Below are 17,687 nucleotides of genomic sequence, written 5' to 3'. Positions count from 1 at the left end.
TGTTAGTCGCTGGGTAGAGTCTCCTGCTCCCCTCTCCCGGTGGATAGATGCCGGGGGGCACGCATGGGCCCAGTTGGTATCATAGTAGATACCCGGGGTGCGCGAGCGGCACCGCGAGAAGCAGACCCTCGGTCTGCACCCACTACCATCCGACGCCAGCACAAAGTTAGAAGAAGGTGAGCTGAGCAGAACAAACTGGACACTCTGTCCGAATGGGAAAGTTTGGTGACCAACAGAGCAAAGAGAGAAGGCACCTCTGAAGGAATCCACTACCGGGGGGAAACCTGAACAAACAAATACCAAAAGAAGGGAGTAGAACCTCCGGTAATGAGTCTCCTCGGGAGCAGAACAAGCAAACAAACAAAAGGAACGAAATTGCAGCCACGTGGCACCGCCACACAAGCAACACAAATAGCTTCAAGCAACACAAATAGCTACTATAGAAGTCAAGCAAGGAACCCTAAGGTCCAATCTCGGGGTAAGGACTTACTCGGGTGGGCAAAGACTTACCCCTGGGGAGACCAGGACTACTCGCGAGCCGACGGAGGCAAGGAGGAGGGCGGCGCGGGGGAGGAGCCGGAACCAGGAATTAGGAAGCAAGGGCCGAAACGTGGGCGGAGTGAAGGCGGACATACGCTCGCTCTACGCACGAGCAGCTGGAGGGCAACGCGCATGCGCACGCCAATGCAGAGACACAGTAACAGACGCGGAAGCTGCCGACGCTGCTATCCCTAAGTTGGAAGACTTCAAGCTGCAGTGGGCAACTACAGGGGAAGGGCCGAACCTCCCCCAGCAAGACACTTATGGCATAAATGATAGAACCGTGCCAAGAGCAAGCCAAAGAACTGCAGAACTGTAAGACACCAGGACGCGATAGTAAGTTTTCAAACAGTGCTTAGGTACGAAGGAACTTGGACTATTATACTATAACCTAACCACCCCCCCCCCCCCAACCTCACTGGAGAGAGAGGGAGGGAGGCGAGGAGGGGTAGGCACGGCAACCCGGAAGCCCCTTATAGATAAAAATAGAGGACAGGACTTCCTAAAGACTCTTTCAAAAACTGACAAAGACTGACATAGTCCCACGAGACTGTAAAGGGCTAGTCCCCTTTAATATCTTTATTCTCACATTTTCTCCTCCCTTCACTGAATTATTGTACACCTGTTGGCCTCCCCCATAACCTCTCTCTGCTCCCCTACCTTCCCCCTGTTCCCCCTCAATAGGTGCTATATTGGGAGGGGGGGGGAGGGGGGCAATTCATCGGAAGGGAGGGGAAGGGTTCTGAAACCTCGAGACCTCGAGATAGAGGCCCGGGACAACAAAGAAGCAGATTGGGGGGAAAGCCCAAAGTGAGGCATGAAATTAGAAACGCAAAGCGAGGAACGGGAAGCAACATAACACCGAATTCAATAAAGAAGTATCCATATTACATCAAAGCAAGAAACAATAAGAGAATAAGAGAAAATGACCACCCCCAAAACAAAGATGGAGAAGGAGATAAAGGACCCCAAAAACACGAGCAGAAGAGGATCAGGTCAGGAAGAAGTCAACATGAAGGACATCTGGAAGGAGCTCCAAAAACTAACAGAGAAAATAGTAGAAAACCAGGAAGAAAACAAGAAAGAATTAAAAACCATAAGAGAAAACCAGATAAAGCAACAGGCGCAGCTTGAACTAATCAGAAAAGAATTTAAGGAAGACATTACTACAATCAAAAATGACATCTCCAAGGCCTTCGTCGAAATCAACGATAACAAGTTAGAAAACAAGAAACTCGGGACTGAACAAAGGAAACTACAAAAGAACCTGGACGACCTGGCTGCCAAAAACGAAAAAATGACAAAAGAATTAGAGAGGATCCAACATGGGGAACTGGAGTATGCATTAAGACTAAGAAATTTGCAGGAGGATCCACAAGAGAACTTGAGAGCTAAAACAACTAAAATACTAGCAACGGTGATGGGCCTACCAGAGGAGAGCATGGAGACAGAAATAGACCGTACCTATCGAGTACAGTCGACGTATGCCAAACAAAACAAGCTAATCAGAGACGTACTGGTCCGTTTTACACGGAAACATACCAGAGACCAGGTGCTCAGGAAATCCAACCAGAACCCAATAACCTACGAGGGGCAAAAAATCATTGTACTCAAAGAAATTCCCAAACAGATATTGGACAGGCGTAAGAAATACACTTTCTTAACTCAAGAATTAAAAAGACAAAACTGTAAATTCAGATGGGACAAAATGGAAGGTCTTATGACCACTTTTAACGACCGGAGGTATTGGATCAATGACGTTGAGAAGGCCAATGAATTCATGCTACTACTTAAAGACCGTACGAACAACATAAATACAGAAGCCTATCCCATAACAGGTAATGTGAGAAAAAGAGCCCGCCCAGACTCTCCCTCTAAGGCAGTAGATTTAACGGAAGAAGCACCGAGAACGACCGGGGAATCGACTATCGGTAAGAAGGAGGAGGGAGCAGTGGGAGCAATAAATAATCACAATCATGAATGAACGCCAAATAAAATGTTACTCCCTGAATGTAAATGGTTTTAATTCTGTCTGTAAAAGAAAAAGAATTTTTCACAAAATCAATAAAGGTAATTACCATGTTATAGCGCTGCAGGAGACCCATATTTGTAACAGACATGTCGCCTACCTGACCCAGAGGAAATTAGGTAAAGAGTTTTACTCAACCTCAGATTCCAAAAAAAGGGGGGTAGTAATCTATGTGAAAGAGGACATACCGGCCGAATTAAGCTTTAAGGACTAGGAGGGTAGAGTTGTTGCTGTAAAGATTAAATTGGGCAATGAGTCTGTGCTGATTTGCAACCTATACGCCCCAAACGGCCCAAAAACAAAGTTTTTTGACTCTCTAAAGGAGAACCTACTGAAGGTAGAATTCGACAGTTTAATAGTTATGGGGGATTTTAATGGCATAATGGACAAAAACATAGACAAATGCCCCAGCAGTAAGAGAAAGAAAGATAAGTCCCTTCTCCCCAAAAAGTTCATTTCGCTTACAGAAGAATTCAATCTTTGCGATGTCTGGAGGCACTGCCACCCAGACAAAAAGGAATACACATATTACTCACCTCGACATAGACTATGGACAAGGATCGACATGATCTGGGCCACCAACTCGATCCTATCCAAGATAGAAAACATACAAACAAATCCGAGAGAACTATCGGACCATTGCTCCTTGGAAATGTACATATTTAAAAAGGCAGATGTCAGAAGGTGGAGACTGAATGATAACCTTCTCAAAACGGAATGGGATATAAAGAAAAACAAAGAACTGATAAGGGACTACTTTGAACAAAACGACACACCCGACATCTCCCCGCTAGTAGTATGGGACACACTTAAAGCGGTGATGAGGGGGTACTCAATTCAGCAAAATGCCATCAAAAATAAAAAGAAAAATCTGGATATAAAACAATTGGAAAAAAGGATTATGGAACAAGAACAAGTCCTAAAAAGAAACCCGGAAAATATAAAAATAGAAAGGAACTTGAGCTGGCTCAAAAAAAGGAAACAACATCTAGAGATCGAAGCCCTGGAAAAAAAATACAAATATATTAAGCAACAAGAATTTGAACATGCCAACAAGCCCGGGAAATGGATGGCAAGGAAAGTAAGGAAGAAAAAAGAAGCACAGCGAATAACGAAAATCAAGAAAGGAGAGTGCTACCTAACGAAGGACAAAGACATAATTGAAGACTTCCGAGAATATTATACAACCCTCTACAACAAAGATGACACCCAAGAAACAGAGATCACAAGGTACATAGCGAAGCTAAAGCTAGAAAAGATCACCGAATCTCAGAGAGAGGCCTTAAATAGAAAGATCTCAATTCAGGAAATTACAGAAGCGATAGCAAATATGCCAGCCAACAAAGCTCCAGGCCCTGATGGCTTCTCGGCCTGCTTTTATAAGACTCTGAAGGAGGAACTCGCACCCTATCTTCAAAAAGTACTGAATCTAGCTTTGAGTGAGGGCCAGATCCCAGAAACCTGGAAAGAGGCAGAAATCGTTCTAATCAGGAAAGGAAACACAGAACAATCGGACAAACAGAATTACCGGCCAATATCCTTATTGAACACCGATTACAAGATCTTTGCAACAATCCTCGCAAAGAGATTAAAAGGGTTCTTATCCAACTGGATAGGAGAGGAACAAGCCGGCTTTCTTCCAGGGAGAAGCACGAAGGATAACTTAAGAACCATCATCAATATCATAGAGTACTATGACTTCAACATCCAAAAAAAGCTAGGCCTGCTCTCCCTGGACGCCGAAAAAGCTTTCGACAATCTTAGCTGGAAATTTATGAAACTCTTGCTGGAGGAAATAGACATAGGACATGCATTCAGAAATGCCATCAATGCCATCTACTCAAAACAACAGGCAAAACTTCTGATAAACGCACAATTATCAAAAGCAATAACGATCACGAAAGGTACAAGACAAGGCTGCCCCCTGTCCCCGCTCCTCTTCATCATGGCCCTAGAAACTCTTCTCAAAGCAATCAAAGAAGATAAGAACATCAGAGGCTTGACAATCGCCAAACAGGACTATAAGATCAGGGCCTACGCAGACGATGTTATCTGCATAATCGATGATCCTATCAACAACATACGGAACTGGCTAGACAAATTAGAAGAATATGGAACGGTATCGGGATTTAAAATCAATAAAAACAAAACTACACTACTAACTAAAAACATTCCAGCCGATATGCAAGAAGAATTGAAAAAACGATCGGGCCTCGCAATCAATAAAAAAATCAAGTACCTGGGGATATGGATCACGGCTAAAAACGCCCAGTTACTCACAAACAACTACGAATCTACTTGGAAAAAGGTGAGAGCAGACCTGGTAAAATGGAAATTCCTGAATCTCTCCCTATTAGGAAGAATAGGATAAATTAAAATGAACATCTTGCCCAAAATTCTCTATTTATTTCAGAACTTGCCAATAATAAGAAACAACAAAATTTTCGATCAATGGAATAAAGACCTAGCCAAGTTTATTTGGAATGGCAAGAAGCCCAGGATGAAACATCGCATAATGATCGACAAGAAAGAAAGAGGGGGCTTCGGCCTCCCCAGCTTGAAAGCATATTTTGAGGCCTGTACACTAGTCTGGGTAAAGGACTGGATCACCCTGAAAAAAGAAAATACACTAACACTGGAGGGATTCAATCTCAGGGTGGGATGGCATGCGTACCTGTGGTACGACAGGGCCACAATAGAGGGCAATTTCGGAAACCATTTCGTCAGATCTACCCTTTTAAAAGTCTGGACAAAATACAAAAAACACTTCTACGAGAAAACCCCACTCTGGCTCTCGCCACTCGAGGCGAAGCAAAGGCGCTTACTCGGATGGCAGCATTGGCCAACCTACAGAGACTTACTTACCAAGAACACAAAAGACAATTCGTGGAACCTAAAACCACAGGAAGAACTGGCCAAGTCCTTCAAATATCTGACTTGGTTGCAGTACTACCAACTATACGAAACGTACAAACAGGATGTGAAGATAGGTTTTGAAGAAAGAACCACGACCTGGGAAACTATACTGAAATCAGGGAAAAAAACTATTACAAAGCTCTACAACCAAATACTTACCTGGGAAACAGAGACTGAGGAAATAAAAAATTGTATGGTCCTCTGGGCAAAAAACATCGGCCGCCCAATAAAACTGCATGAGTGGCAGACGATTTGGCGAAAGAAGTTAAAATACACCTACTCCTCTGCGTTAAAAGAAAATTGGCTGAAAACTTTCCACCGCTGGTATCTAACCCCGTACAAGTTGAGCCAAATGTATCCAAATTATCAAAACTTATGCTGGAAGTGTAAGGCCCACCCCGGTACATATTTTCATATGTGGTGGACCTGCCCTAAGGTACAAAAATTCTGGATTGAGCTCCAGGGAGAATCACAGAAAATACTCAAGAAACGATTCCCCAGAAAACCAGAGTACTTCCTACTAGGGCTGACGGACGAGGATTTCAATCTCAATAATAACGATGACATCATATGGACATACATCTCCACCGCAGCGAGAATAGTTCTGGCAAGACACTGGAAAGATGAGCATCTCCCTAACATCGAAGAATGGATAGATAAGATTTCCGAAGTCAAAGATATGGACAAACTGACGTTCCTTTTGAGAACAAGCTCCGGAGGTCCAGTCAGATCAACAGACTGGACAGCATTTGAAGACTACGAAAGGCAGAGATATGAATGATTTGAATAAACAAAAAGAAGAGACACAGTGATATTGACCCTTAGAAAATAAGGTGCAAAAGAAATCAGGAAAATAAAACTGGACCTCGGTAGAGAAACCGAGATCACTCTGTAAGGAATCCAAACGGAAGTCGCTTTTAGATCCCCCTCCCATTCCCCCCCCCATCTCCAACCTCCTAAGGGCGGGACTAGGGACCACGGTCCCCAAGGGGTAAGACAGTCTATTACCCAGGTATACAATCTATAGGTTTTCTTGAAGCGCTACTAAGGCTCAAGCCACAAGGGCTGATAGACCGACCTGTCCCCTATGTGGGAATCACCAGATCCCAGAAAAGGTACTCACCTTGCGTACCCACAAGAAAACCATCACAAGTAACAACACCCAAGGAACTGCTTCCCCCAGCCTGCCCTTCTTCCTTCCTTTATAGCATCCCTCCCCTCTCCCCGCCCCGCCCTGCTTCCTGTTTCAAGACAACAACACCCACCCCCCTCTCCCCTATCCCCTCCTTACTCCCCCCCTTCTCAATTTTGTAATTTTGTAGTTTGTCATTTTAAAATCAATAAAGATTATTTAAAAAAAAAATAAAAAATAAATAAAAAAAAGGATGGTAACACATCCGGGTGTCCCCTGCGTAACGTCCTTGCAGATGGCCAATAATCTCACATCAGAAGCAACTTGCAGTTTCTCAAGTCACTCCTGACACACACAAAAAATACTTAATGTGCTTCATGGTGGAAAGTGAGGAAGGGAAAGATGAAAGAAGGGGTTTAAAATTTGGCAGGGTTGCTTCATCATGGAAAAGTAGGAAAGGGAGAAATAAGGAAGGTGGAAATGGAGTAAGAGGTTGGCACTTTTGACAGGACATGCAAGAACAGGCAGGAGAAGTGGGGCGAGAAGGTCAAGCTAGTTAACAACTGAGAATGAAGAATGTTCTTTTCCATCAGCAGACCATGTTTGCATTCTTCACCCTTCCCAATTTCACCCCGGCCTTTGGGGGATGATAGTTTTGAAAACAAACTGAAATTCTGTGGTCTTGATATCAGAAGGCTTTGGATTGTGGATTGTACTTGCCCTTTTGGTCTCTGTAGTTACAGCAGAAGAGAAGAGCATATAATAGCTCTCCAGACTTTGTATGTTTATGACTGTTATCAGCCCTAGCCACCATAGTCAATTACAGATGGATCATGGGAGTTCTAATGTAGTAGAATAAAAAAAGGGGGCATATGTGACTATAGAAAACAGAGTTGAACCAAGTTAAAAATGTTGATCACACGCAGGTTGCCTGATTTTTCTAAAAATAGCCAGGCTTTGAGACCCAGTTGGGCAGGGGGGTGGTCACTCTATTAAACTGTCAATATAAGGAGAAATTAATGATCATGCCAGACAGTTCTAAAAACATTAACTTTGCTGCCCTAGTTTGTATGGATCTTATTCATTATTGCCATAATAAATCACTTGTTTGCATTTTTAAGATATTCCTGGCTGCATTATTGCTACAGGATTATTGAAGGTGAGTGCTTGTTTTTCTGGAGGGGACAAGAACTCAGTGTTCAGTCAATGAAATGTTCAGGCAATAAAATTAAATGTTGGGATGGATTCACTCTGCCCTTACAATCCTGTCTCTGGGCTAAAGCCAAGTTTGTTTGGGCAGCTGGAGAGCAGAACAGAGAAGATTTCTTCTCATTCTCCTGCAGTGTTTTCTAAAAGCCAAAAGTCAGATGAGAAAGGTTTTCTAACCCTTCAGTGCCAATTTGACAGTCTGCAAATGTCTGGACTGGGTAACTGCATATTTGTACATTGTTCTGTTTGTAGACATTTTTATTGGATCCTGTCATTTGGTGTTGCATGTTTAATTCCTTGGTTAAATCCATTTGGTTGAAGTTGACTTGCAATTTCTTTTTCGTTTGTACTAGATCTTTGCCTTTTTTTTTGCTCAGTTAATGAGCCAGAGGGGATTGCTTAATGGGTCATAGGGTTGTCATTGCCACCTTGCAATAAGGCAGTCTGAACTAAGAAGGCAGATGTAAGGTCACTATTGCAAAAGTTATCCCTGAACCCCCTGTAAAGGATGCATTTTTTTAACAGTGCACAACATTCTATTTTTTGGACAAGACAAATGAGCATATGGTAGCCTCCTAATTTTGAAAATCCTGGGTGAAATAGACTATCTTGATCCATTTCAATTCAATGTAACAGTAGACTCAAAGCCTGAAATCTTGGTGTGTCTGCATGTAGACTCTTCCATGTGCATGGGTGCATTACTTTTAGACAGCATTGTCAGGACCAATCTCTGGCTCTGATTAGCCCTTGGAGAAAATATAAGAGGGATTGCAAAATGCTGCATTACAAGGCATAATGAATTATAAGAGTATTCAATAAACTTGGCATGAATGCAAACTGGTGGTACAACAGGAATTTCAAACAGGTATAATATAAATTCTATGGACATAACAGATTTCTCTCTGCATTTTCCCCCTGCAGAAGCTAGTTATTTTTGTTTATTGCAAGTAAAAGTCACTAATTAAAACATAAGTCTTCCATGCCCTGAAATGGAAAACTCCAGATATGTAACTTTTTTAAAAAAATATGATTTCTGATTCTTTAGAATTCACCAGCTTCCTTTAAACATCCATTTGTAAACTCACAAAAATGGGAACAATTTAAATAAATCATTGCTTCTCACAGTCAAATATCAAAATTAGATGCTGCCATTCCATCTGCATTGTGTATTTATGATGTAAAGTGTGTGTTGCAGTTTCCAAGGTAACTAGTAGAACCAGATCATATGTGGAATAGAGTCAAACTATTAACAGAAACACACAGTAGACCTCCTGTAAGGTCAAAATTGTATTAATGTGCGTGTCTCCCTTTTTTCCTTAATGCCCAGTTGCTGGTTAAAATCATGATTCATTCTTACAGTAGCTCATATATAAATATATGAGCTACTGTTGAGCATAACATGCTGTCAATAAAAGAAATGGTTACATAGATACATTGTTCACAAAATACACAATGTTATTGTTCTAATTTGGGGCACATTAAATGTATTTTGTAGGCCTGGGTAACAACGGAAAAAATTGTTTCTAAAATCGATTCGTTTTTTGGGGGGTTTTGCGTTTCGATTTTAAAAAGAATTCCGAAATTTTTCTTTTAAAAAGTTCGATATTTACGAAATTTTGTAAATGTTAAAAAAATTACGAAACAATAACGAAACAATTACGAAACAATAACGAATCGATTCGTTAATGGCTGACGCGACCGCGAAATACGCTAAAAAACCTCCAAATGGGACAGGGGGAACTTCTGAAGCTCCCCTCTCCCTCTGTTGTTGACTGTTGGTGTGATATTATAATTTTTTTTCACTAATTAAACAAAAAACAACTATAAAACTTGCCCCAGACATGCGGAAATAATAACGAAACGACTTCAAAACGATAACGAAATAAATACATAACGAATCCGAAACAATTACGAAATGAATTTAAAAATTCGTTTCGTTTTTAAGTTGCTCCAGAATGGTTCGTTATCGCTTCGTTATAAAAAAAAATAACGAATTTTTAACGAATTACGAATTAACGAAACGAAACCGCCCAGCCCTAGTATTTTGCACAAGTAGCATTTGAACTACGCAATATATATTATGTATCACTACCGAACTTTGAAATCCACACTCACATTGAGGAGATGTTTCCTGAATGACTTACCTAAATACCAGTCAATACATATGATTGTAAACCAAGGATGGGCCAATGGCATGGAATGAAAGACCCCACAGGACTTTGGAAGGCTGTACAAAACCACAAAACCTCCAACTGTCCTGCTTTGTCAGGGACAATCCCAGTTAATCCTCTGTCATACCACTTTTTCAGATGCTTGTCTTACTTCCATTTATGCAAACTGAATTCAAAATGTAGCCATAACTTGCACTCACTTAACTCAGCATATAGAGAAAAGTGCAGTTGGTGGAATCTTTTTTTTCTGAGTAGGCCCAAGCAAAAGCATACTGCTGCCGCCTCTCCTATCCTGTTGGTTTGCCCTCATAATTTATTGTCATCTTGATCACACTTTGATGTTCCTTGCCTACACAAATCCTGATTTTTATCTGTAAAGTGTTGGGGAATACTACACCATCCCCACTTTTTAAAAACTCTTTGTAATTTTATAATTTTAAAACACTCTCTACCAGTGATATTTTAGGTCCAACCCCCCTTTTTTTCAAATAGAAAGCAAGCCAAGCCAGAATCAGCTTTCTTTTTACTTGAGCCCAGAGAAGGCCAAAGCCATGGTACAGTTTAGGGGCAGTGAGGTGGTGAACTTTAGGGTTCTAGAATACGGTCTTGTGAGCAATCTGCAGATTTCTTAGTGAAAGCAGATCTGGCCACAGTGGTTCATGTCTTAGTTACCTCCCAATTTGACAACTATAATGAACTCTATGTATGGCTGCCCTTGAAAAGAGTTTGAAAGCTACAGCCAGTGCAAAATTCAGCAGCCAGATTGATGTTAGGTATGGATTTTAAATAACATATAATGCCAGAGCTTCAAAAACTACACTGGTTTCCAATGTGATTCTAAGCTTAATTCAAGTTCCTAGCATTGACTTTCTACTCAATCATACATGCCGCCACAGTAGGCCTGTCTCGTCACATCACAGAGGATCTCATGTAGGGAGCATAGGGTCCCAGGCATGTAGCCGGGGGGGGGGGGGGGTTTGAGGGGCATCAGCCCCTCCCCGAAATTCTCATGGTGGTCCGCGAGAAGACCTTACTGGTACATTATTTCAACTGTTATGTTTATTCATATCATGATCTGATCACCATGCTCAATATATTCCATATGCATGGGGGTATTGGGGTAACGATATAAAAGGTTTGCTAGGGTAGACCCTCTTTCTCTCAGACTCAGCCCCCCCCCCCCCCCCCCCCGGAATCAAAATCCTGGCTATGGACCTGTAGGGACCTGTTGCTCTACATCTCACTTGGTTGCGGTTTTCCCCCTGCCTCATCACATGGGGGGGGGGGGAGAGCATATTTATGGCAGTTCAACTCATCTTTCCAATTTTGTGGTGGCAGTAGGGTGTTTGTGCTACTTCAGTCATGGAGCCATCTCAGAAGTAGTTATCTGGGGTCTCTGGGGTGTGATGGGCTCTTCGGGCTCTGTGGCTGAAGTAGAAAACCCCTGTTGCACCACCAACAATAAAAAAGGTAAGTGTGAAGAGGTCCTGTAAAGCTCTAAAACAACTTGGGGTCAAGATACCTGAAAGACAGCCTCCTCTCATATGAATCTTCCAGAAATTTGAGCTGTTCAGAAGAGACCCTGTTGTATATCTCAACACTTTGTGAACTTAGTTTGGTTGAGTATTTGTAGCAGGCTTTTCTCTGTAGTAGCACCTCCACTATGGAACTGCCTACACAAGGAAGTTAGGTGATTCCACAATAGAGGAACTGCTTAAATTCAAGTTTCTAGTGGACAACGAAACCAGTGCTGTTTTGCATCACATTCAGTGTTTGAAATTCCCAGTTTAACTCTATTAAAACTGGGTTCTAGGATTGTTTTTAAACTGGTTTTATGAGTTGTTTTAAAAAGAACACAACTGCCTTAGATATCTACTAGGAGATGGTTCCAAGACACTTCCATGCCCACGTCTCAGTATATACCATGGCATAGTAAAACAGTGTCTCTTATGTAAAAAAGAAACACCAAGGGTGGTTTTTTTTATGTTTTCAAGCCATGTGTAGCTGAAACATGGAGGCAGAATTCTTGGATATGGAGACTCAATATTTTAATTTGCTTTAAACAGATTTTTTTAAAAAAAATCTATTGTTTTAATTGTTCCTTATTTGTTAATTGTTTGGAAAACTCCTGTGGTTTGACAGTTGATAAGAGCACACTTTAAATAATAGAAGAAATAATTATAAATGTTAGCATTTTTGGTTAGATGTTCTTCATCCAGAGTATTTACTTCAAGATAAACCATTTCAGTAACATTACTTGTCCTTGTCCTGCATTCTTCTTATTTTGATCAGATTCCAAAACTTCAGGCATATGAACCAATGGATCATAGTGGAGGCCACTGGCAGAAAGGTTTCATGTCTCTTTGTTGACATATATTTCATTGCTTGTCATCTGAGTACATACTCAAAGGATAGTTTTCTATTTTAAGGTTAGCTTTATGTGGTGTAACTCTCTTATTGTTTACCATTGAAGACATTTATCTCTTTTATTACAAGTTTGTGTATGATCTTGAACTTTTTTTAAGAATAAAAGCCAATTCCTGAAACTTTAATCTTGGTGAATTCATCATAGTGGATGGTCTATAATATCCGTCATAGTGGATATTAAGAAGATAAGAAGATCCCTGCTGGACAAGGCCAAAGGTTTATTGATTCCAATATTCTGTTCCCATAGTGAGCACTAAAAAGCACATGGAAAACTCACAAGGGCAGCATGAGTGCAATAGTACCCTTATGCCCAAATTTCCCAGAATTGATAATGAGAAAGGCATACAGTCTCTGTACAGAATATGTATCCATCTTGCTTATTGCCTGTTGAGTAGTCTCATCCTTTTTCAATAGGGTTGCTTTTTGAGAGCTGTCCCAGGCACTGTGACTTCTGGACAAAATCTGAGATGTACCACCTCATCACACAGGACTAAATTCGGTGGCACCAGTTTAGCCCCGGTCATCCACTGAGCTGGCCAGCTCCCATCACATGATGCTGCACCGGCTTCGTGGGTGAAAGAGGGCAGAGCTAGTGCATGCTGCTGACATGGAAACACAGGGGAGCTCCTGTGTTGTCCTTGCAATGCATGGGGGGGGGAAGCCGCATGCACTATGCTTCCCCTAATTTGATCGCCCTTTGCTGGAACCAGGCATTGCAGGGCGTGGGGCACTGTATTATCCATGCCCCTCTATGAAGCAGAGTGACCTCAGTAGCTGTCTAGCGAGGTCACTAGTCTCTGGTGATATCATTGAGAATGATGCAATAAGTACCAGTCACATTTGCTCATAGCTTGTCATTCAGACACATACTTAGAGAGAAGGGGGGGGGGGGGCAGAGAGGGAAAGAGTTCAGTTTGGAAGAGAGAAATATTACATAATAAACCATTCCCAGATCAAGGTGATATGAAACTCTTCTTTTCCACTAACGAGAGAAACAGGCAAGGATCACTTGATATAGCCTCCTTATTAATAGTCTGAAACAGTAGAGTGGAGGTTGACTTCTGGCACCACAATAACTAGGGTAGAAGCAACAGTGGCAGCTCGAATAGTATATTCAATATGCTAGATATTGGAAAACCCCAGAGATACCTCCTTTAGAATAATGGGAAACATTTATTATAGATTTGCTGATAATGGACAAAATAACTGTATTGTTAAGAGGAGAACAATTAGATAACTTTGTTAATGAATGGCAACCAATGATTCAACACCTTAATGTAAAATTAAACTACAAATGTATATTGCAATGTCTAAAAATGTCTAAGATTGTCAACAAGGAAGAAGTGGATGTAAAGTAAGAGTCTATGATATTTTTATGTTTTATTTAGATAGTAGACTGTGACCCCTTAATGGAAATATATTATCAGATAAATGATTATGGAACATTAATAGATAGAAAGTATTGCACTGTATGCAACAAACACTTGCAAATGTATGTCTACTTAAATAAAATAAAAGTAAAAAATAACTAGGGTGGAAGGAAGACATCAACTAATAATGCAAATGAATTTCCTTGGAGTTGTAGCAGCAAATAAATGAAGTTAAATAAATTATATGTGAGATGCAATTCTACTAGCTGAGTTGGAGATTTGGAGGCGGACCTTTCCTCTTGAATATAGCTGAAGCCACCAAATCTGGAGAATTTGTGCCACTTGTACTTATATTCTCACTGCCTACGTGCATATATTCTTTTTCAGGTATTCAGGGCAATGAATATACCACAGATTAGAAATCCGTCTTTGCCTGAAGAGATGCCAGAAGCCTACCATGCCAAGATAGCTCTTCTTGGAGCAGGACCTGCAAGTATTAGCTGTGCCACCTTTTTGGCCCGGTTAGGCTACTCAGATATCACCATTTTTGAAAAAGAAAATTATGTTGGCGGTTTAAGGTAATCCTCTTCAAGTTCCTAAACTTCTAGTCATAAAAGATACATTATGATTCTGTTCATAACTGGGTCAATTCAAATACATGTAAGAAAATATAATCCATGTCTTGTCTCTCACTGCTAAGTTTTTAACCCTCTGTCTACACTGACCATCTTCAAGAAGATCTTAAGCATCACTCATGCCTATGACCTTAACTCCCATTACTTTCTTCCCATTACATGATCTTTTTTGCCATCTTCAAAAGCTAGTATGATGTCCTTTGCACCCTTTTCTCAGCTCAATAAAAGTACAAGCAAATCTTTTAGTTTTGTTTTAAAACTGAAAATAGGTGGATACTTTTTTTAACATTAATTGAATTATCGCTTGATGCTTGCTTTTTAAATATGTTTTCATACTAGATTTTGTGTAATTTTGCAAAGTTCAAAACATTAAGTTAAATAAAAGTATAAATAGAAAAGGATCCAATTTTAAAACTCAAAAATAAATTATGAGGAAGAGGCACAAAATGTTTGGCAGTTGTACAGTTGGCACCTGCTGTTCTTACCTCTGTATTGAATTATTTCTGTGCCACCTGCTCCAGATAACCAGTTACTATAAAACATTTCCTCTGTCATATGTTTGGAGTGAGGCGATGGGGCTTCAGCCCCGGTTTGACAGTGGCAGTAATGGTTAATTTTCTGACATCCCTTTTTCAGCTGCTTTAAGGTTTCTTACTCTTCCACCCACTTTGCTGAAAACTAAGTTCAAAGTGTGAAATTGGTTTGTGCTCAATTTTCTTGACAGATGGAGAGAAAAGAGGGGGTGGAATCTTGACTTTCCAAGTAGGATTAGGCAAAAGTAAATTGCTGAAGTCTCTCCTATTCTGCCTGTTCATCCCCATTATTTTATTTATTTATTTAGAACTTTTGTATCCTATTCTTTACCTCCATAACGGCTAACAGCAAAATTCAATGTTATACAATAAATATTATCATAAAACAACATACAATAAATAAGTTCTAAAATATATATAAAAACAATTCATCACATTAAAACAACACCCAACTCAATCCAAAATGTCGTGGCCAAATAACTCTTTGTCTATATTGAATCATCTGTCAATCTGCAAATGCCTGACTCCACAGCCAGGATTTTAGTTGCTTCCTGAATGACAGGAGAGAGGGAGCAGACTTAATATTGCCAGGGAGAGGGTTCCATAGCCAGGAGGCCACCACAGAGAAGGCCCTGTCTCTCATCCCCACCAAAAACATGCCTGTGAAGGTGATGGGACTGAGAGCAGGGGCTCTCCGGAATATCTTAAAGTCCTTGATGGTTAATAATGTTGTCATCTTGACCACACTGTAATGTTTTCATCTGGGGAATGCTGGAGGATATAGAATGGAGACCTCTTTGGTAAGCAATCCAAAGATATATTTAACTAAAGAAAGAATATAAAAGAGGGTAAGAAGGAATCTTCATTAAATATATACTGTAGAAACATGAAATTAGAAGAGCAGGTGGTGTTTGTGTGTGAAGAAAATGTGTTTGCAGTCTTTTCCCCAGATTATCAGAATTGGACATGGAAAATACTTCTTAATAAATAGGTTGAAAAGGAGTAGATGAGCATTCCTTGCATGATAGAGGCTATTGGTCAAACCTTGAAGGGTCTGCCCTTTTAAATACTGCATTGTTGGGATTATATTCCATAATTAGTGTTCTGGAAATATAGTGAATGTTGAGTCATCATTAGTCATCTCATAATATTTTTACTATAGATAAAAATAATATTTGAAAATATCTTTAGAAAATGGTTGAAAAACATGTTGAGAAACTGGGACAAGAGGAATCTTAGACTGATGTGAATATTTGCAGTTCGGGACTTATATGAAAAAAATTCATGTAGTTGTGTTCTGCAAAAACTAGTGATTTCTATCCAGAAAACAATCCTTCCTGCATGTAAAATAATATGTCTACTTAGAGATATTAATTCATGTGGAGAAAATGCAGTTTTCTAGGCAAATCAATCATGTTTGCATTTCACACAATATTTTCTGCACATGAATTAATATATTTACATTGAAATATTATTTCACAGCTGTTTTCTGTACAGAAAATACTGATTTCTGCTCAAAACAACCCCATTCAAATTTTGTGCAGAATAATCCTGACTTGCCTTTAAAAATTGCATTTTCATTTTTTTTTTACAACAAAATAACGTTTCTGAAATTATTCATATAGAATATGCTTAGTAAAAAAACTTATTTAATTTGACTAGGCAATACAGGATGAAAGAGTTTAGTTACCTAATCATGTATTTATTTTCCTTGTATTTTTAAAATTGGCTTTAAACATTTGTTTCTGAAATTTACTTGCAAAATATGCATTTCTGTCTGTTTAATGAATGGATGTCCCGGCACTGAATGTTTGCAGTTTGTATGTTGTCCTCCGCCCTGAGTCCCCTTTGGGGTGAAAAGGGCGTAATATAAATGTTTTAAGTAAATAAATAAATAAATAAATAAATGTGCTGAATTGAGATGTTTCTACATGAATTTTGGGCTTTGAGCTAAGAAGTATCACAAAATTGGAAGAAGCCCAATCATGTTGCTGTACTTCAGAATACAGACTGAAGAACACTATTTAATATTCCTAGCTGAGTGGTCACTAAGATAGTGAAGTAGTCCGCACATGGTATTGCATTTGAAAAAAATGTGTTACATTATAGCATGAAAGCTCACAGTACAATGAAAACCAGTTAGCCTTAAAGTGTTGCCATATCCTCCCCCCCCCTTTTTTTTTTTTTTTTTTGGTGTACACAAAAGCTTCCCTGTTGTGAAGATGTACTTCATATTTTCTTTTTGGGGATTTTAACTTCAGTTTGCCCTTTAAAAGAAGTTTATTATTCTGGAATACCCTCTCCTTTATAAAAAGCAGCTGGTGAATGTTCATGGCTTCTTTTTTATTTGTTCTCTCTAGTACATCTGAAATCCCCCAGTTCCGGCTCCCGTATGATGTAGTGCATTTTGAAACCAAGCTTATGAAAGACCTCGGAGTGAAGGTAATGAAAAATATAAAGTGCCTTGCTATACCTCACAGAAAAAGGAGTCGGAGCTCTGCCAAAGATTAACAGCAAAATGTCATGCACATTAGTAAAGAACAATTAAAAGCTACACCAGGCTGAAGGAGGAAGATTCTTTCTCTTGCTCAGGGCATTTGTCTGTCTGCTGTCTGAATGCCGCTAGTTTGGAAAAGGGCAATCAATAGTTCTCATCTGGCTTGCCTGCATGTGATTAATTGTCTGTAAGAAACAAATACCTAAATGGCTTTAGGGGTTCAGTGTA

The 17,687-nt window shown here is 40.1% G+C and overlaps 1 protein-coding gene across 2 annotated transcripts in view; it reads left to right on the top strand.

The window, feature by feature from the left end:
- DPYD (dihydropyrimidine dehydrogenase) overlaps nt 1–17,687 on the top strand; it is a 594,355-nt gene that overhangs the window by 201,356 nt on the left and 375,312 nt on the right. For both annotated transcript variants that reach the window (XM_060773944.2, XM_060773945.2), the window contains exons 6-7: nt 14,182–14,372; nt 17,323–17,404. In XM_060773944.2, the coding sequence (XP_060629927.2) occupies nt 14,182–14,372; nt 17,323–17,404 (273 nt within the window). The remainder of the gene's footprint in view (nt 1–14,181; nt 14,373–17,322; nt 17,405–17,687) is intronic.

The sequence above is a fragment of the Anolis sagrei genome, chromosome 4, assembly GCF_037176765.1.
Source record: "Anolis sagrei isolate rAnoSag1 chromosome 4, rAnoSag1.mat, whole genome shotgun sequence".
Classification (NCBI taxonomy): domain Eukaryota; kingdom Metazoa; phylum Chordata; class Lepidosauria; order Squamata; family Dactyloidae; genus Anolis; species Anolis sagrei.
This window is presented reverse-complemented; position numbering and strand designations above follow the sequence as displayed.